The 21,634-nt window shown below is 44.8% G+C and overlaps 1 protein-coding gene and 1 long non-coding RNA gene across 2 annotated transcripts; both read left to right on the plus strand.

Moving 5' to 3' along the window:
- Positions 1-2,409: 2,409 nt before the first annotated feature.
- Positions 2,410-4,505, plus strand: LOC106577811 (low affinity immunoglobulin gamma Fc region receptor III-like). The gene is made up of 5 exons (XM_045700594.1): positions 2,410-2,497; positions 2,575-2,895; positions 2,990-3,268; positions 3,443-3,688; positions 4,420-4,505. Exons 1-5 carry the CDS (start codon positions 2,410-2,412, stop codon positions 4,503-4,505), a joined length of 1,020 nt encoding a protein of 339 aa, XP_045556550.1.
- A 258-nt stretch (positions 4,506-4,763) lies between these two features.
- LOC123723851 (uncharacterized) lies at positions 4,764-5,986 on the plus strand. The gene is made up of 3 exons (XR_006760284.1): positions 4,764-4,855; positions 5,021-5,071; positions 5,899-5,986. It is a non-coding gene; the product is annotated as an uncharacterized lncRNA (long non-coding RNA).
- The last annotated feature ends 15,648 nt before the right edge of the window (positions 5,987-21,634 follow it).

Below are 21,634 nucleotides of genomic sequence, written 5' to 3' on the forward strand. Positions count from 1 at the left end.
CAACCACTTTACAATAGTGCATCTAAATCTTTTAAGGGGGGGGTTAGGCGGGACGAATTCGTCCCACCTACGTAACAGCCACTGCCAGCCTGTGGCGCGATTTTCAAAACCTTAAAAATCCTATTACTTCAATTTCTCAAACATATGACTATTTTACAGCCATTTATGTATATGTAATGAGTATATGTATGTATGTACATGTATATGAAGTGAGAGAACCTGAGCTTGTATAGCAGATGCCATGCAGACCTGGTTAGTGTGGTGGTGTGGTGTGCATTTAACCAGGTCATCACTCAGGAAATAAAAAGTAGTGCTAACTCAGTCATTGCAAAATGTGCTGTAATTGCCAAGGAATGCAAAATGCTATATTTGTTGGATGTGTTATAGTGTAACGGCTTCCTTCTGTAGAAATGGACCAAGGCGCAGCGAGACTGTGAATACTCATACTTTAATAGACTCAAGTAAGGCATCCACAGGAAAACAATAACACGACAGCAGCAACAGTTTGCAGGCTAAAAACACAGTGCAAAACAACCACCCACAACCCCAAAGAAAAACACACACACCTATATAGGACTTCCAATCAAAGGCAACTCAACACACCTGCCTTCAATTGGAAGTCCCAATCAACAATACAAACATACCCAACACAAACATGCCACGTCCTGACCAAAACTAAAACACTAGCTCCATCTGCTGGTCAGGACGTGACATATAGTATCAAGTTGTGATTGTTGTAAATGGTTGAGAGCTCCTTCTCTACAGTTATAGTAAACTGTGCTAAGAGATTAATGAGTGGTTATTTCGTTTTTGGTCTCTGTACTCTCTCTGTATGCAGAACATTGAAAGTCAGTGGCCATTTAAAGCTGCAGTCCGTAATTCCAACTACCACAAAACGTTCACCCTGTCACTTGTTGTGGTATACAGGGTGGCAGGTAGCCGAGAGTTTAAAGCGTTGGCCCAGTAATCAAAAGGTTGCTGATTGGAATTTCAGAGCCGACTAGGTCAAAAATCTTTCCACGTGCTCTTGAGAAAGTCACTTAATCCTAATTGTTCCTGTAATTCTCTCCGGATAAGAGTGTAAAATGTATGGGGCTAGAGAAGTTCATTCATCTACATACACTGACATTAGCTAACAAATGTTGTCATAAAATAACTGTATATTTTCAGTAATGGTGGGATAAGACAGTTGTACTAAGGTAATGAGGCAATTAAAAAATACTCTTAAAAAATGAATTGCTATGATTCATTTAAAAGTTTGAGATTGCCCCTTTAAAATAAAGTACAGGACAGATTTGGTAATCAGAAACATGAATTTGGCATGTTGTTATTTATTTCAAGCTAATATTGGTGCAATGTGACTATCTTTGTTGTAGTGCTGAATATACACATCAACTCTGGACACTCTGAAGATGATGATGGTAGATATTTGTTCTCTTCATCAAGCCTTCATCTCTTAATGCTTCATCCTATTTCTGTATTAGTGATTTTTAAAGCTGCTTTTTTCTGGACATACTGTAAGTCATCTTATCTCTCATTCACATCAGTGCCTTCATGCCCGTAAGCACGTGACATTGGGCCACGTTTTAATTATGCTATTTAGTGGTAACAAAATGTCTTGTGTGTTTGTGCAGCTCTTCCCAAAGCTGAACTGAATCTAGAGCGAAACCCTGTGTTCCCTGGAGAGACAGTCACTCTGACGTGTTCAGTCGGATATGCCCGTATCTGGAGCTATAAGTGGTTCATAAATCATTATAATAATGTAGTACTCCAGATGATCAGCCGTCGACTACACTGACTTCAGACAAGGAGGACGTATTCACAGGAGACAGTGTGACACTGAGCTGTACTGTAGAGTCTCCTGGATGGAAGTTATACTGGTACAGACACAGACCAGACTCTACACCAGTAACCACAACCTCTGGATACTCCTACACACTCAGCTGGGTCAGTGTCTCTGATGGAGGACAGTACTGGTGCAGAGCTGGGAGAGGAGACCCAGTCTACTACACCCTGTACAGTGACCCAGTCCAGATAAATGTTACTGGTGAGTTTATACTGTTTAGGAAAGTGGGTTCCTATGTGGATTAATAATATGTAGTCTACGTGTTGTCCATATGTTACAGCATACCTTTCATGTCTTCAGGCTCTATTGTTGTGAGTATTGATGAGTGTCATTTGTATTCTGATGTGTGCAACATATTCACTATTTGTTGTGTCTGTGCAGAGAGACTTGTAGCTGTTCTGACCCTCCAACCCAACTGGTCCCAGATATTCAGTGGAGAGACTGTCAGTATTAGATGTGACATACAGGGGGGAGGAGACTCTGACTGGCAGTATGAGTGGTATAATAACAGGAAGTTAGTCTACTCCAATACAAACCAAGAGTACAGAATCCGTCCTGTCTACATGTCTAACAGTAGTTCATATACCTGTAAGGGTGTGAAGGGAAACAAGCGCTCTGAAACCAGTGATGCTGTACAACTGACTGTGTCTGGTAAGTCTACTTAAGCCTACATGTGTCATGATTGTTCTCTCAAATATTTTTAAGGTTAAATACTTCCTTCATAACAGATAAACCCCAACCTGTCCTGAGTATCTCTCCTCAGTGGCTGAACCCTGGAGACTCAGTGACTCTGAGCTGTGAAGTTGACAAGACGTCTACAGGCTGGAGGTTCTCCTGGTACAGGACTGTTCTCTACAGAGCTGGGTTACCCTCCCTATCAGACAAGTCTTACTCTCTACTGCCCCAATCTGACAATGGGACTACTGAAGACTCCTACACTCTGATTCCTGCTGGTCCTACTCCCACAGGAGGATATGTGTGTAGAGTTGGGAGAGGAGACCCAGTCTATAATTCACTCTACAGTGAACCTCAGTTTCTCTGGTCAGGAGGTAACTAACTGCATTAAAACATATGTAAGTCTCCCTCATGTGTATAATATATATTATTTAACTAAAGGTTTGACTCTGTCTCTCTTTGTTTCAGATCTGCAGCCTTCAGTGTCTCTCAGAATAAGTCCCAACACAACTCAACACTTTAGATCAAAGTCTCTCTCACTGAGCTGTGAGGAGAAGGGGAACTCTACTGGATGGAGACTGATGAGATACACAGAGAGAGGAGTAGAGTCAGGGTGTGTCTCTAACTGGGGATCAATAACAGGGTCAACATGTACCATCAGGTCCACATACACAGGGGACAGTGGAGTGTTCTGGTGTGAGTCTGGATCAGGAGAGTACAGTAATGCTGTCAACATCACAGTGGATGGTACGTCTATTATACGACATTCATACACAAAAAACAACAACATTTCAATGTATGATAGGATGTTCAATTCTGTAACTGAATTGCATCTCTTATAAAATACAAGATCATAATATTTTGAGGGTGATGACTCCAGTATTCAGATTTACAGTATTATTTATATATTATGTTAAACAGCTGGTGATGTGATCCTGGAGAGCCCTGTCCATCCCATGACTGAAGGAGACTCTGTGACTCTGACCTGCAAATACTGGACAACCAGCTCAAACATCAAGGCTGATTTCTACAAAGATGGAGTACTCATCAAGAATGAGACCACAGGAGAGATGACCATCCCTGCAGTATCCAAGTCAGATGAAGGATTCTACAAATGCAAATCCCCTGACAAGGGAGAATCACCAGAGAGCTGGATGACAGTGAGAGGTGAGAAAACGATTATGATCTCAAGTTACCTTTTCCTCATCTGTGTGATAGTTATTTTAGTGTTGATGTTTGGATTTGTATTCCCATAGAAAATATGACCTCTCAACTAAATTATCAAAAGATACAGTCTGGTCTATACACCTATTTGACTAAATTATAAACGCAACATGTAAAGTGTTGGTCCCATGTTTAATGAGCTGAAATAAAAGATCCCAGAAATGTTCCATACCCACAAAAAGCCTATTTCTCTCAAATTTAGTGAAGACATTTGTTTACATCCCTGTTAGTTAGCATTTCTCCTTTGCCAAGATTATCCATCCACCTGACTGGTGTGGCTTATCAAGAAGCTGATAAAACAGCATGATCATTACACAGATTATTACCTCACAACCACAGACCAAGTGTAACCACGCCAGCCCAGGACCTCCACATCCGGTAATCTGAGGAGGAGGGGGGGATTTCTGTATTTAATAAAGCACTTTCAGGGGGAAAACTCATTCTGATTGACTGGGCCTGGCTCCCCAGTAGGCGGGCCCATGCCCTCCCAAGCCCACCCATGGCTGCGCCCCTGCCCAGTCATGTAAAATCCACAGATTAGGGCCTAATAATTTTTTCCCCAATTGACTGATGTACTTATATGAACTGTAACTCAGTAAAAACATTGAAATTGTTGCATGTTGAATTTATATTTTTGTTCAGAGTCTGATGGTGTTGTGCTGTTCTCTCTCCAGTCGTATCTCCTGGATCCTCTACATCAGTCCTAGTAGGAGTGGTTGTGGGTCTGGTTGTTGCTGGTGTTCTACTGGTCATTCTCTAAGTCCTGCTGTGGAGATTTAAAAACACCAAAGGTGAGATTTTTTCATTCATCATTAAACTTTTTAGTTCATGTTTAGGATAAAAATGTGTAATTACAATAGTTCAAAACAGAATTTACCTTATATAATAGAATGCATTTCTCTTTACAGGTTCCTGTTTTAACAGAACATTCTCGTGAGTATACCTGTCTCTCAACAATATTAATTCAGTAACGTATCATCTTAGTTCTTCATGAGTATATCTCTCGCTCTAGGAACCTCCAGCCCCAGAGCACCAACCAGGACCCCCAACAGGACCAAGGATCTACCCAGGGCCGGGCTCCTGATGCTGGGTATACACTTCTGCAGCATGGTCAGTTTCTCAACCCAGACCTCTACCACTCCTCTCTCTGTAACCTCATACACTGACTCATCAACATCCACTTTATATAACAACATGTTACTGTACTCTCTGTCCCTAGACAAGTTGAGGGAGAACCAACCTAACTAACCTGTCTCTCTCTTCTTTGACCAACAGGTGGTGGTCACATCTACGACACGATCAATCCCTCAGACAACAATGTTAATGGTACTGTATTGTGTATGTTATGTTTAGTATGAATACAGTATAGAGTTACTGCTGCTGTTCTTCATGTGTTTAATATGAATACAGTATAGAGTTACTGCTGCTGTTCTTCATGTGTTTAATATGAATACAGTGTAGAGTTACTGCTGCTGTTCTTCATGTGTTTAATATGAATACAGTATAGAGTTACTGCTGCTGTTCTTCATGTGTTTAATATGAATACAGTGTAGAGTTACTGCTGCTGTTCTTCATGTGTTTAATATGAATACAGTATAGAGTTACTGCTGCTGTTCTTCATGTGTTTAATATGAATACAGTATAGAGTTACTGCTGCTGTTCTTCACGTGTTTAATATGAATACAGTATAGAGTTACTCCTGCTGTTCTTCATGTGTTTAATATGAATACAGTATAGAGTTACTGCTGCTGTTCTTCATGTGTTTAATATGAATACAGTATAGAGTTACTGCTGCTGTTCTTCATGTGTTTAATATGAATACAGTATAGAGTTACTGCTACTGTTCTTCACGTGTTTAATATGAATACAGTATAGAGTTACTGTTGATGTTCTTCATGTGTTTAATATGACTAACACACTAAGACTAAGGGCTGTATTCAGTCCATATCGTGGAAGTTAAACGTTTCAGTGTGATTTAAATTTAAAGGCAATGTTCCCACGTTAGTGGAGACAGCATTCAAGGTAAACGCTGTATATGTCGGCTCAATCAGAAATGACCTTTACATTTCTGTCAGTCAATCTGTAACCCTTCATCAATACAGACTGAATAGAGTCCTAAGTAGAGATATTAGTGTATCACCTGTATGTTTCAGATGCTGCTGCTGGACCAAGTCATGTGACATACGCCCAGATTCAACTCAAAAAGTTGGACAAGAAAAAGAAAGGTGACTTTCAACTGTGACATCAATTAATAATGTGCAGTGTATAAAAGTTTAGTTAAAACATTTACAATATTTAAAAATAAAGTTAAATGTACAAAATCTCTGCCCCTCTTCCTGCTCCTCGGAAAAGCCAGCTGATCCAAAAGAAAGTCCAGTCTACTCTGAGGTGAAGACAGGGAAAGCCACAGGTAAGACCCATTCTACAAGTTGGCAGTTAGTCACTAAATTCACAATTTGAGAGTTTTTATGAAGAGGCAGAATATTAGATAATTAGTTACTTAATTTGTTGACTGGAAATGTCCTTTGTCAGCAGCAGCTGGACCTGTTGATGTGACCTATGCTGAGGTTGTCCTCAAAAAGATGACCAAAGCCAAGAAGAAGAGAGGTAAGACTGGACATCCCTCCCTCCATATTCCCCCTATCAGAACCTCACACCTCTGAACCTATATTGAATATCTATGTATTTTGTCCTCACTCCCTACAGAAACAACAACCCCACCTGAGGCAGATTCAGTCTATTCTCAAGTGAAGCCAGGCACAACCCCAGGTAAGACTAATAGCAATATGCTATTGATACATATGTCAGCCTCTCACCACAGACTTGGATAGATCAGCAAGGGAATAATTGTGAAAAGTACATCTCAGTGTATGAACTAGTATGATATTTACTCACTAGAGGAAAAACGAGAGACTAGGGATATTACTAATAGATACATAAAGGCTTATGTTACTGTTTTCAGAATGTTTTCCGACACTACAAAATGAGTGACTCATTGAAAATACAAACACACAAAGAATGCAATTTTACGAGAATATATTTTGAATAAAACATTAGCAGTTACACAAATACCAGACAATCAATTACAATATAGGAATAAAGATATAACCCCGGGTACAGTGTACTCTTAAAACTCAGTCACTGACACTGTTGGACCTAGCAAGCAGCAAAACAGCTCCTGATCTGACAAGGTAAGCTACCGTGACAAAATTCTCCACACAGCAGAGGTCAATTCAGGTAAATTCTATAGATATTTAACAAGACTTTCTGTACACTTGTAAGAGGTTGTCAGACGATTGCTAGGAGTGGTGGTAGGAGTCAGGCGCAGAGAGCAGAGGTACGGAACTGTGTGTTTATTTTAATCCAAAAACACAACACGAACAACGCCAACACAAACGGCGTGGAAAAAATGCCAAGTGCCCAAAACAGGTGCACAGCCAGCCTACAATATCACAGTTGTAAATCGCCAGCACATCCAATGAAAAAATACAACCTGACGCTAAAATAATCCCGCACTACACTGGGCGGGCTAACCAGGCTTAAATAACCAAAATCAAAAGACAAATGAGGAACAGGTGCAAACAATAAGACAAACCAAACGAAAAGGAAAAAAGGATCAGCGGCGGCTAGTAGGTCGGTGACGACGACCGCCGAGCGCCGCCCGAGCAGGCAGCGGTGGGATTCGTGACAGTACCCCCCTCCTGACGCGCGGCTCCCGCAGCGCGCCGCCACCAACCTCGAGGGCGACCCGGAGGACGAGGCGCAGGGCGATCCCCATGAAGGCGGTGGAACTCCCTCAGTAGTGGAGGGTCCAAAATGTCCCTCCTGGGTACCCAGCACCTCTCCTCCGCGCCGTACCCCTCCCAGTCGACGAGGTACTGTAGGCCCCCCCCGAAGTCTGGAGTCCAGAATGGCGCGTATTTTATACGCCGGGGACCCCCCAATGTCCAGCGGGGGGGGAGGAACCTCCGGCACCTCACCTTCCTGCATGGGACCAGCCACCACCGGCCTGAGGAGAGACACATGAAACGAGGGGTTAATACGGTAGTAAGATGGAAGTTGTAACCGGTAACACACCTCGTTTATCCTCCTCAGGACTTTAAACGGCCCTACACACTGCGGGCCCAGCTTCCGGCAGGGCAAGCGGAGGGGCAGGTTTCTAGCCGAGAGCCAGACTCGATCCCCTGGTGCAAACACAGGGGTCTCACTGCGGTGCTGGTCAGCGCTCTTCTTCTGCCGTCCACTCGCCTTTGTAAGTGCGTCTTTGACGGCTCTCCAGGTGTCCTTCGAGCGCTGCACCCAATCCTCCACCGCAGGAGCCTCGGTCTGGCTCTGGTGCCATGGAGCCAGGACCGGCTGGTAGCCCAACACGCACTGGAACGGTGACATGTTGGTTGATGAGTGCCGTAGAGAATTTTGGGCTATTTCTGCCCATGGCACGTATCTCGCCCATTCTCTGGGCCGGTCCTGGCAATACGTCCTTAGAAACCTACCCACCTCTTGGTTCACCCTCTCCACCTGCCCATTACTCTCGGGGTGGAAACCCGAGGTCAGGCTGACCGAGACCCCCAAACGTTCCATGAACGCCCTCCAAACTCTGGACGTGAACTGGGGACCCCGATCAGAAACGATGTCCTCGGGCACCCCATTGTGCCGGAAGACATGGGTAAACAGGGCCTCCGCAGTCCGCAGAGCCGTAGGGAGACCGGGCAACGGGATGAGACGACAGGACTTCGAGAACCGATCCACAACAACCAGGATAGTGGTGTTACATTTACATTTACATTTAAGTCATTTAGCAGACGCTCTTATCCAGAGCGACTTACAAATTGGTGCATTCACCTTATGATATCCAGTGGAACAACCACTTTACAATAGTGCATCTAAATCTTTTAAGGGGGGGGGTTAGAAGGATTACTTTATCCTATCCTAGGTATTCCTTAAAGAGGTGGGGTTTCAGGTGTCTCCGGAAGGTGGTGATTGACTCCGCTGTCCTGGCGTCGTGAGGGAGCTTGTTCCACCATTGGGGTGCCAGAGCAGTGAACAGTTTTGACTGGGCTGAGCGGGAACTGTGCTTCCTCAGAGGTAGGGGGGCCAGCAGGCCAGAGGTGGATGAACGCAGTGCCCTTGTTTGGGTGTAGGGCCTGTTCAGAGCCTGAAGTTATGGAGGTGCCGTTCCCTTCACAGCTCCGTAGGCAATCACCATGGTCTTGTAGTGGATGCGAGCTTCAACTGGAAGCCAGTGGAGAGAGCAGAGGAGCGGGGTGTTCCCCTGCGATACGGGAAGGTCAGTGAGGAAGTCCACTGACAAGTGTGACCACGGCCGCTGTGGAACGGGAAGGGGGTGTAATTTCCCTCTAGGCAGGTGTCGAGGAGCCTTGCTCTGAGCGCACACCGAGCAGGAGGAAACATAAAACCGCACGTCCTTACCCAAGGTGGGCCACCAGTACTTCCCCCTCAGGTTCCGCACTGTCCTCTCGATCCCAGGGTGACCCGAAGAGGGGAGATTATGGGCCCATCGAATCAATCGATCACGGAGACCAAGCGGTACGTACTGAACACCTGCCGGACACTGCGATGGTGCAGGTTCCGACCGTAACGCCCGCTCGATCTCCGCGTCCAACTCCCATACCACCGGAGCTACGAAACACGACGCCGGAAGAATGGGAGCCGGATCGATGGCCCTCTCCTCGGTGTCATATAGGCGGGACAGTGCGTCGGCCTTCGTGTTCAGTGAACCTGGCCGATAAGAGATCGTGAACCGGAAACGGGTAAAGAACATGGCCCACCTGGCCTGACGCGGATTCAGTCTCCTAGCTGCCCGGATGTACTCGAGATTACGGTGGTCAGTCCAGATGAGGAAAGGGTGCTTTGCCCCCTCAAGCCAATGTCTCCACACCTTCAGAGCCTTGACCACAGCTAACAACTCCCTGTCCCCCACATCATAGTTCTGCTCCGCCGGCCCTAGCTTCCTAGAGAAGAAAGCGCACGGGCGGAGTTTGGGTGGCGTGCCCGAGCGCTGTGATAGCACGGCCCCCACCCCAGTCTCGGACGCGTCCACCTCCACTATGAATGCCAAAATTGGGATCCGGATGAGCCAGCACTGGAGCGACGGTAAACAGCTCCTTCAGGCGACTGAACGCTCTGTTCGCCTCTGCTGACCAGCGCAAGCGCGCCGGACCCCCCTTCAGCAGTGAGGTAATGGGAGCAGCAACTTGACCAAAGCCCCGGATAAACCTCCGGTAGTAATTGGCAAACCCTAAAAACCGCTGCACCTCCTTTACCGTGGTCGGAGTCGGCCAATTACGCACGGCTTTAACGCGGTCATCCTCCATCACCATCCCCGAGGTGGAAATGCGATACCCCAGGAAGGAAACGGCTCGTTTGAAAAACTCACATTTCTCAGCCTTGACGTACAGGTCATTCTCCAGCAGTCGCCCAAGCACCTTGCGCACCAGGGAGACATGCGCGGCGCGGGTGGCGGAATAAATCAGGATGTCGTCAATATACACCACCACCCCTGTCCGTGCAGGTCCCTGAGAATCTCGTCAACAAAGGATTGAAAGACGGCTGGAGCATTCTTTAACCCGTACGGCATGACGAGGTACTCATAGTGGCCCGATGTGGTACTGAATGCGGTTTTCCACTCGTCTCCTCCCCGGATACGCACCAGATTGTACGCGCTCCTGAGGTCCAGTTTCGTGAAAAAAACGCGCCGTGAAATGATTCCACCGCCGTAGCGATGAGAGGTAGTGGGTAACTGAACCCTACTGTGATGGAATTTAGACCTCGATAATCAATGCACGGACGCAACCCTCCATCCTTTTTCTTCACGAAAAAGAAACTCGAGGAGACGGGTGACATGGAGGGCCGAATATACCCCTGTCTCAGAGATTCCGTGACATATGTCTCCATAGCCAACGTCTCCTCCTGTGACAATGGGTACACGTGACTCCTGGGAAGTGCAGCGTTTACCTGGAGATTTATCACGCAATCCCCTCGTCGATGAGGTGGTAATCGGGTCGCCCTCTTTTTACAGAAGGCGATAGCCAAATCGGCATATTCTGAGGGAATGCGCACAGTGGAAACCTGGTCTGGACTCTCCACCGTCGTCGCACCGATGGAAACTCCCTTACACCTGCCTGAGCACTCCTCTGACCACCCTCTGAGAGCCCCCTGTCTCCACGAAATATTGGGATTGTGATTGGCCAGCCAGGGAATCCCCAGCACCACCGGAAACGCAGGAGAATCAATGAGGAAGAGACTAATCTGTTCCCCATGATCCCCCTGCGTTACCATGTCCAGTGGCACCTTGGCCTCCCTGACCAGTCCTGACCCTAATGGTCTGCTATCTAAGGAGTGCACGGGGAAAGGTTGGTCCAACGACACCAGGGGAATCCCTAGCCTTAATGCGAGCCCACGATCCATAAAGTTTCCAGCTGCGCCTGAATCGACTAGCGCCTTATGCTGAAAAGAGGGAGAAAACAAGGGGAAAGTTACTAAAACGAACATGTGACCAACAGGGAGCTCTGGTGAGGTTGGTGCTTACTCACCTGAGATGGACGAGGAGTGCTCCGCCTGCCATCCCGATTCCCAGAGGAGCTCCCCCAGCACCTGTCGGTAGTGTGTCCTCTCCGACCACACTGGATACAAGGGGAGCCTCCTCCTCCGGTTCCCCTGGACGCGGCCCCCCCTAGCTCCATAGGTATGGGAGCTGGAGGACCTGGAGGTGGAACCAACAGGACCCCGTCTGGATGCCCGCGCGCAGCCAGCAGATTGTCAAGACGAATGGACATGTCGATTAGTTCGTCTAGCGACAGGGTAGTGTCCCGACAGGCTAGCTCACGGCGGACGTCCTCCCGGAGGCTACACCGATAGTGGTCCATCAGGGCCCTGTCGTTCCACCCCGCTCCAGCAGCCAAGGTCCGGAACTCCAGAGCAAAGTCCTGTGCGCTCCTCGTCTCCTGACGCAGGTGGAACAGCCGTTCACCCGCCGCCCGGCCTTCTGCTGGGTGGTCGACCACGGCCCGGAACCGGCGGGTGAACTCAGGGTAGTGATCCCTTGCCGAGTCTGGGCCGTACCACACTGCGTTGGCCCACTCCAGGGCACGTCCCGTTAAGCAGGAGACGAGGACGCTTACGCTCTCCTCTCCGGAGGGAGCTGGATGAACGGTAGCCAGGTACAAATTCAACTGTAGTAGGAACCCCTGGCACCCAGCCGCCGCTCCATCGTACTCCCTGGGGAGAGCCAGGCGTAGGGCTCCGGGTCCGGACATCGGTGGAGGGGTAGATCGTGGAGGGGGAGTTGGTGCTGGGGATGCGGTAGGGAGGCCACTCCTCTCCCATCGGTCCATCCTCTCCATCATCTGCTCCATCGCTGAGCCGATTCGGTGGAGGATGGTGGTATGGTGAAGGACCCGTTCCTCCATCGATGGGAGAGGAGGGGAGGCTGCTCCTGCTGACTCCATAGCTGGTGCGGGATTCTGTCAGACGATTGCTAGGAGTGGTGGTAGGAGTCAGGCGCAGAGAGCAGAGGTACGGAACTGTGTGTTTATTTTAATCCAAAAACACAACACGAACAACGCCAACACAAATGGCGTGGAAAAAATGCCAAGTACCCAAAACAGGTGCACAGCCAGCCTACAATATCACAGTTGTAAATCGCCAGCACATCCAATGAAAAAATACAACCTGACGCTAAAATAATCCCGCACAACACTGGGCGGGCTAACCAGGCTTAAATAACCAAAATCAAAAGACAAATGAGGAACAGTTGCAAACAATAAGACAAACCAAACGAAAAGGAAAAAAGGATCAGCGGCGGCTAGTAGGTCGGTGACAACGACCGCTGAGCGCCGCCCGAGCAGGCAGGGGAGCCACCTTCGGTGGGATTCGTGACAGAGGTAAGTGAAATTGAACAACAGTCTCTTTGCTAAATGCAATCCATAATCCCTTCAAATGGAAAAGTTGTAAGTTCAACAACTATAATGTCCGTCTCAGTTCTCCTCGTGTCTCGAGCAGCATCATCCCTTCCAGTGCCTCAAAAGTCCCGTGTTCATGTGATAGGCCCATTTAGTTTATGATAATGCCCTTCCAGTTTAAGAGCTGTTTTGAAAAGACCGATAGAAATTTCCACCTGTTTTGGTGGGATGGAGGTTTGGCCTTCCATGGTGACATCACCATGTCGAAAATGTGTTAAACACCAGTAAGAAAGAGTTCCGAACAGCTCTGCCAATAACAGCTAATTTTCAGTTTTCCCCTCCCCACTCAGACCACTTCCAGAGAGTCCTAGCAAAATTCTTGCTTGAGAAATTACCTTTTGCAAAGAAGCTTTTTGTTTGTTTTTGACCATTTTAATTGAAAACAATCACAGGTTGGTACTTAATTGTTACCCAGAAATGATTTGATATTGAGATGAAAACGAATGCATTGGATCTTTAAATTACTGATGTTTTTCTTTGAAGCTTGCACATGAAAGTAACACAACATAGGCTGAACAGCAGAGGCCGTAAGTAAACTGCATGTTTCTAATACATGGTTTATCAGGGTATTACACTTACAAGGAACTAATGCTCATATATCATAGTATACTGTAAATAGATACAGTATATCTCTGTTTTATTCTTAGGACTTTGTTTGACTGCAAGCACAAAAAAAAAATTGTGTGGTGAAATGTTACAGGTCTTTGAGGGAGATGGAGGGATAAATAACTTTGTGTGGTGATATGTTACAGGTCCTTGAGGGAGATGGAGGGATAAATAACTTTGTGTGGTGATATGTTACAGGTCCTTGAGGGAGATGGAGGGATAAATAACTTTGTGTGGTGATATGTTACAGGTCCTTGAGGGAGATGGAGGGACACGCCATCAGAGAGGGAGCAATCTGGGAACATGGGTTATGCATGCTCAACGCACGCAAGCACACACACATGCAGGCATGCTCACACACACAAATAAAAACGCGCACGTACACACACATGCCCACGAACACACAAATACAGAAAAAACACATTCATTTTTACAAGTGAACATGTGCAGTATTCCAAAAGCACTTGTGATCTTATGTTAAGTTAATGTGATCACATGTGATCTTATGTGAAGTTAGTGTGATAACATGTGACAACATATGAAGCAACATGTGATGACAGAAACTGCACATGTGAAAACGTGATTTCACTTTACATTTCTCATGTGTTTTTTCTGTGTGGGACACACACAATAACACCTTGTACATTAAGGATTTGTATGTTATTTTAATTTACCAGATAAATACAACAAATATATTACATTTAACCGTGTGTATTACTGTAACAGCTTAAATAAATGATATGGTGTAATGATGGTAGATCTTATAAAAAGCTACAGTAATTCTATCTGCTTTGTATTGTGTATTGAATTGTTGGGTTGTAAATGTACTGAAATGTATTATCATTGATTCGTTATTTCTGTCATTCAGATGATAGAATAACATATTTTCTATATGAATGTCACATATACATGTTCGCTTCTAATGACCTGTACTTTTACAATGTCTTTGCATTGTGCTTTTTTTTAATAAACCTTTATATTTTATCCACCAGATGGAATGAATGCTTTGTTACAGTAAACAGATATTGTCCTCATGGTCAACTCTTCCATACAACCAACCTACTTTGTTCAGCTCTCCTTTCAGCCTAATAGAGTTGTTGGGCTCCTCAACATTACAGGAAAAGTGTTAGGAAGGCAACATTTCAGCGTTTAATTAAACTACATTGTTGACAGCCTCACTCTATAATGAAATGTCAGGTATTACATTTGACACTGACTACACAACTAATACCCCTGATAATATAATGGAATACAATACAGTATAATGCAATACAATAGAACTCTCCAAACTACTACTTTAGGTTGATCAGTTATAGTTCAGTTGTAACATCAGGAAATACTAACAGAAATACATATCAAGAACTTGAGACATATGACATGCTTTCTCTGATAAAAATATAGTGATGTGCAACATTTTATAACCCCCCTCATCTAAAATAGTAATGACCTCTCACTATACTTTAACATTATACTACTGTAGTTCTACAACCAACACACACAAATGCCTTGACTGTTTTTAATAAAATGAAAAATGAAATGTGGACATTCACACTTATGATTGCAAAGGGGTCTTCCAAGTAAACAAAGGTCAGACTCATAAGTCAGAATGTGATATAACATGGTAACAATATTGAATGTTTCCATCACTGTGTTGAATTCCAAGTGCTAACCTACCTACACCTGCCTATGCATGACTAACAGTTCTTGCATATTGCCTCCTCATCATACAGACAAGGTCAAGGTGATTCATGACATTAGTGGTTGTCTGACTCTGATATTTACCTGCATGGTTGGTAAGACCACTGTTCCAGTTAGGGGCTGTATGTGTCTATGTGTTTAGACCTATGTGGTCAGACAGACAGACAGACAGACAGACAGACAGACAGACAGACAGACAGACAGACAGACAGAGGTCATAGTGTCACGGCCATATAATTAGGAATTAGAATACTAGAATGGACATGAACCTTCTTATGATGGGATAAATGTCAGCCATTTTGGTTAGGGAGTTGGTCAATCATGGTTTGCCAGTTCTGTGATAAGATTTTGTGTAAAATAAAATCTGCACTGTATGTTTTAGATTAACTGCCAATATGCCAACATTCCATTCAAACAAAGCAATCCACAGCCATACACTGGTTGAAATCAGTTTACAACAGGACTTAGAACAGTTTTAAATGCAACATGTACTGGTATTGTATAATAATAGCATGACAGCTTTCCAATAATACACACATTTAGACATTTTTGGTCTGTTCACATACAGTGAGCATACTAAACATTAGGAACACCTTCCTAATATTGAGTTTCACACCCCCTTCCCCCCGTTTTGCCCTCAAAACAGCCTCAATTTGTAGTGGCATGGACTCCACAAGGTGTCGAAAGCATTCCTCAGGGATACTGGCCCATGTTGACTCCAATGCTTCCCACAGTTGTGTCAAGTTGGCTGGATGTCCTTTGGGTGGTGGACCATTCTTGATACACACGGGAAACTGTTGAGCATGAAAAACCCAGCAGCGTTGCAGTTCTTGACACGCATGTCACATACTACCATACCCTATTCAAAGGCACTTAAATCTTATGTCTTGCCCGTTCACCTCAATCCATGTCTCAATTGTGTCAAGGCTTAAAAATCCTTCTTTAATGATTTAACAAGTGACATCAGTGAGGGATGATAGCTTTCACCTTGATTCACCTGGTCAGTCAATGTCATGGAAAGAGCAGGTGTTCTTAATGTTTTGTATTCTCTGTGTATATTTTAGAGGCTACTTATAGGGACATTTGGTATAAAACCTGTATAAAGTCGATTTATAATTATATTACAATATTTTAGGTTTAAAATAATTATATTACACAATTTCTGATATATTACCTTACTTTTATTTTCCTGCATAAGTAAAATCAGGATTCTGCCTATTCTGCCGTTCATTCCAATTAGACTGGTTTGGATTTCTCCCTGAACAATATGGCTGCCATCTTTACCCCATTTTGGGTCTGACATAGCCGCTCTATTAATTTAATAGAATCTCTTTGGTCACTGCTCCTGAGAAACAGAAGTAGGTCGCCATGGAGACCACCAGTCACAGGAAGTTACACCTCAACAACATGTAAATTGAAACGTAGAAGTGGGCCTTTGTAAGTAACATAGGAACCACTTCCTCCTGAAAACACACAAGTGGATGGGATTTTCATGTACAGTACCATGAGTATGCCGGATTGCTAATGCAAACCCTTCTGCAGGCATATGAGGCCTATATGAAGAACTGCCCACACACTGTTGTCATGCTGTATTATCACATCCTCTCTCTCTCTCTCTCTCTCTCTCTCTCTCTCTCTCTCTCTCTCTCTCTCTGTCTCTGTCTCTGTCTCTGTCTCTCAGTCTCTCTCTCTCAATTCAATTAAATTCAAAGGGCTTTATAGGCATGGGAAACATATGTTTACACTGCCAAAGCAAGTGAAATAGATTGTAAACAAAAGTTAAATCAACAATTAAAAATAAACTGCACCCATTACACTCACAAAAGCTCCAAGACAATATACATATTATGGCTATATACAATGTTGTAACGATGTGCAAATAGCTAAAGTACAAAAGGGAAAATAAATAAACATAAATATGGGTTGTATTTACATTTGTCATGTCCTGACCAGTAAAAGGGGTTGTTTGTTATTGTAGTGTGGTCAGGGCGTGGCAGGGGGTGTTTGTTTAGTGTGTTTCGGGGTTTTTGGTTTATGTTCTATGTTAGTATATTTCTATGTCTGTGTCTATTTAGTCTATTTCTATGTTCAGGGTTTTTTGGTTTGGCCTTCAATTGGAAGCAGCTGTTCTTCGTTGCTTCTAATTGGAGGCCATATTTAAGGAGGGGGTTTTTGTCACTGTGTTTGTGGGTAGTTGTTCCATGTATAGCTGTTAGCCTGACAGGACTGTTTTCGTCGTTGTTTTTGTATAAGTGTTTTTGTCTGTTTTTCCTTCTAATAAAGAAGATGAGCATTCACATTCCCGCTGTGTTTTGGTCTCATCCATACGACGAACGTGACAGAACTACCCACCAAGAAAGGACCAAGCAGCGGAAGAAGGAGCAACGGGAGAGCTATTTAGAGTCGTGGACATGGGAGGAAATATTAGCTGGAGAAGGACCATGGAGGAAGGTTGGAGAGGATCGGGAACGTTATGCTGGAACAAGGCTGGCAAGGAAACCTGAGAGGCAGCCCCCCAAAAAATTGGGGGGGCAGCACACAGGGAGATTGGTGGAGTCAGGCAATAGACCTGAGCCAACTCCTCGTGCTGATTACGGGGAGCGACGGATGAAGAAGGCACCGAGCTATGTGGAAATGCGCATATTGCCCAGACGCACTCACAGGCCGGTGCAATTGGTGAAAGCTCCTCAGTATGGCCAGGCTTTGTTGAGCACTCAGCCAGGAAGGGTTGTGCAGGCCGTATGCTCCAGACCTCCAGTGCATCTCCAGGGTCCAGTTTACCCTGTTCCTGCTCCTCGCACTAGCCCTGTGGTGCGTGTGACTAGTGTGCATTGGCGAAAATCTGATATCAACTTTGGAGGGGACAATTACATGAAATTTTCTCAAGAGCAATTCCTGAGGGGGACACCAAAAATAGTGCTGTAACACATAGCCTACATTGTAATATGGTAAATGTATATTGAGGAACCAAAGAAATAAGGTGTTTGCCGTACTCCTAACTACCGGTACCCAAAACTACACAACTAATCACAACAGCAATACCATTGCCTTTAACAAATCTTAGTTCAGTCACCAGTTTAAGTTGAGAGTGGGGATATCCATGGCATTTTCCAATTATGTTCCTATTTTACAAGTCAAAAAAATTGAGAACCTTTCATAATGTTGCCAAACAAAGACTCAACAAACTTACCTGAGACTCCCTGTCTCTGCCAGTCTGTCCCTGCATATCTGTCCCCAACTCTGCTGTCTGTGTGCCATCTGTTGCCTGCTCTGCCTAATTACATCATTGTGAAACATTTCCATTAGAATTTAATTTCTTTCTTATGAACATTTTATCAACTAGTATTTGAGATATTAGGCTACTAGGGTTCTTACTATGCGTTTTGGTGTATTGAAAAATACTCTGATGTCCGTCTTTTATTTTTCTGCCATTTTTCTACCTGGCTGGCTGGCTGGCTACACACACAGTGTGTAGGTTATTTACAGTAGGAGATGGGCTTCATCATCTTATCTTTTATCATTCTATTTGGGCTTCGATCTAAAAGGTAGCTAGCAAATGTGAAACGGATTAAAATGACAAGAGTTGACAGCTGTATGAGTTCACCATTTACACAACATATGCTGCAACCTTTTGTAATTTTAATAGTTTGTTTCATATTGGCTGGCTTCCAACAGTAGCTGAATTTGCAAAACTACCGAGCACCAATTCAGTTTCAGTGGTGTTTGCTATAATCTTTGCTACCCGTGTTAAATAAAGGTGAAATAAAATAAATAAATAAATAAATAAAAGTTCACTTGCGACAATTTAGCTTTTGCAACGAGACCATTAAATATATTTAAGACAATGCTAGAAGAGAGTGTAGTTCTGTTCAGTTTGGATTTCAGTTTATCGCTAACCTTATCACAGGGACTTTGAAGCACTAATTTACATCATCTGCATGCTGATTCCATCTTTGACGACGCCACATAAATGGAATAGGTACTAGCTAGCTTAATAGTTAATATTTGCGCGCTAGCTCTGCATATAAAGCTAGTGTGTGTGCGCGATTGACTGGATTATCCTCACGTCAGTTACGTAGCAAGCTAAGGAACTGGCAGTGGATCAAACCATTGTGAGGCAAAGGGTGGGGGGGGTTGCAATCTTTTGAAACTTAAAAATGCGCTATTAAGAGTCTATAATCAGCACAATTGCTTTCATTGCGTATTATAAATATTATTTAACCTCTTACATCTAGACGTTCCGCTAGCGGAATACCTGCTCCAATATCCAATGATAGGCGTGGTGCGAATTACAAATTCCTCAAAAATACAAAAACTTCAATTTTTCGAACATATGACTATTTCACAGCATTTTAAAGACAAGACTCTCCTTTATCTAACCACACTGTCCGATTTCAAAAAGGCTTTACAGCGAAAGCAAAACATTAGATTATGTCAGCAGAGTACCAAGCCAGAAATAATCAGACACCCATTTTTCAAGCTAGCATATAATGTCACATAAACCCAAACCACAGCTAAATGCAGCACTAACCTTTGATGATCTTCATCAGATGACACACCTAGGACATTATGTTATACAATACATGCATGTTTTGTTCAATCAAGTTCATATTTATATCAAGAACCAGCTTTTTACATTAGCATGTAAAATCCCGTTGAAGATTTATTTTTATTTTGGAACTTTTTTTCCCGTTTCTGTTTTAAAACAGATAAAAAAATACAAACTTGGTAAAGTCGTGTGGTTCACAAAAAGCATAACAATTATTTTAAGAATTATAGATACAGAACTCCTCTATGCACTCGATATGTCCGATTTTAAAATAGCTTTTTGGTGAAAGCACATTTTGCAATATTCTAAGTACATAGCCCAGCCATCACGGGCTAGCTATTTAGACACCCGGCAAGTTTAGCCTTCACCAAAATCAGATTTACTATTATAAAAGTTTGATTACCTTTTGTTGTCTTCGTCAGAAAGCACTTCCTGGACTGCTACTTCAATAACAAATGTAGGTTTGGTCTCTTATAATCCATCGTTATATCCGAATAGCGGCGTTTTGTTCGTGTGTCCCAGACACTATCCGAAATGGTAAATCAGGGTCGTGCGCATGGCGCAATTCGTGACCAAAAAATTCTAAATATTCCATTACCGTACTTCGAAGCATGTCAACCGCTGTTTAAAATCAATTTTTATGCAATTTATCTCGTAAAAAAGCGATAATATTCCGACCGGGAATCTCCTTTTCGGCAAACAGAGGAAAAATCACAAAGACGGGGGCGGCCAGGGCACGCGCCTAAGCCCACAGTCCCTTGATCGGCCACTTGAGAAAGGCGATAATGTGTTTCAGCCTGGGGCTGGGATGACGACATTCTGTTTTTTCCCGGGCTCTGAGCGCCCATGGAAGACGTAGGAAGTGTCACGTTAGAGCAGAGATCCTTTGTAAAAGATAGAGATGGCAAAGAAGTTCAAGAAATGGTCAGACAGGCCACTTCCTGTAAAGGAATCTCTCAGGTTTTGACCTGCCATTTGAGTTCTGTTATACTCACAGACAGCATTCAAACAGTTTTAGAAACTTTGGAGTGTTTTCTATCCAAAGCCAATAATTATATGCATATTCTAGTTACTGGGCAGGAGTAGTAATCAGATTAAATCGGGTACGTTTTTTATCCAGCCGTGAAAATACTGCCCCCTAGCCATAACAGGTTAAATTACATAGTTATGTTTCAGTGATATATTGGGGGGGACAAATCATATTTTTCCCAGGATGGGGGGGGTCGTGTTCCGCCCCTGCTAGTGTGGTACCTCCAGTACCAGCCCCATGCAGCAGGCCTCCAGTGCGCCCGCCCAGTCCAGTACGTCCTGTTCCTGCTCCTCGCACTAGCCCTGTGGTGCATGTGACTAGTGTGGTACCTCCAGTACCAGCCCCACGCAGCAGGCCTCCAGTGCGTCAGCCTAGTCCAGTATGTCCTGTTCCTGCTCCTCGCACTAGCCCTGTGGTGCGTGTCACTAGTCTGGTACCTCCAGTGCCAGCCCCACGCATCAGGCCTCCAGTGCGCCAGCCCAGTTCAGTATGTCCTGTTCCTGCTCCTCGCACTAGCCCTGTGGTGCGTGTCACCAGTCTGGTACCTCCAGTGCCAGCCCCACGCATCAGGCCTCCAGTGTGCCCGCTCAGTCCGGCGCAGCCAGAGTCGCCCGCCCAGTCCGGCGCAGCCAGAGTCGCCCGCCCAGTCCGGCGCAGCCAGAGTCGCCCGCCCAGTCCGGCGCAGCCAGAGTCGCTCTACAGCCATGAGCCTTCAAGGGGGGTGGGCAGGTTAGGATGGGGACTAAGGCCGGAGCCTGAGCCACCTCCGTAGTTGGAGGATTGCGGAGGGGGGGTGTAGCACGGGAGCCATTGTTGACGGTAGCCACCCTCCCTTCCCTCCCTTTAGTTTGGGGTTTATTTTGTGGGGTTTTGTGTTTTGGTGCATCCGGGGTCTGCACATTTGGGGGGGTACTGTCACGTCCTGACCAGTAAAAGGGGTTGTTTGTTATTGTAGTGTGGTCAGGGTGTGGCAGGGGGTGTTTGTTTCTGGGTTTTTGGTTTATGTTCTATGTTCTATGTTAGTA

The sequence above is a fragment of the Salmo salar genome, chromosome ssa18 (assembly GCF_905237065.1).
Source record: "Salmo salar chromosome ssa18, Ssal_v3.1, whole genome shotgun sequence".
NCBI lineage: Eukaryota > Metazoa > Chordata > Actinopteri > Salmoniformes > Salmonidae > Salmo > Salmo salar.

Bases quoted from the DNA above. Each gene is read 5' to 3' on its own strand.
- LOC106577811 (XM_045700594.1), top strand. From the start codon at position 2,410: ATGTCTAACAGTAGTTCATATACCTGTAAGGGTGTGAAGGGAAACAAG. The intron at 2,896-2,989 runs GTAACTAACTGC...TCTTTGTTTCAG, and splicing joins TCAGTTTCTCTGGTCAGGAG to ATCTGCAGCCTTCAGTGTCT. The intron at 3,269-3,442 runs GTACGTCTATTA...TATGTTAAACAG, and splicing joins TGTCAACATCACAGTGGATG to CTGGTGATGTGATCCTGGAG.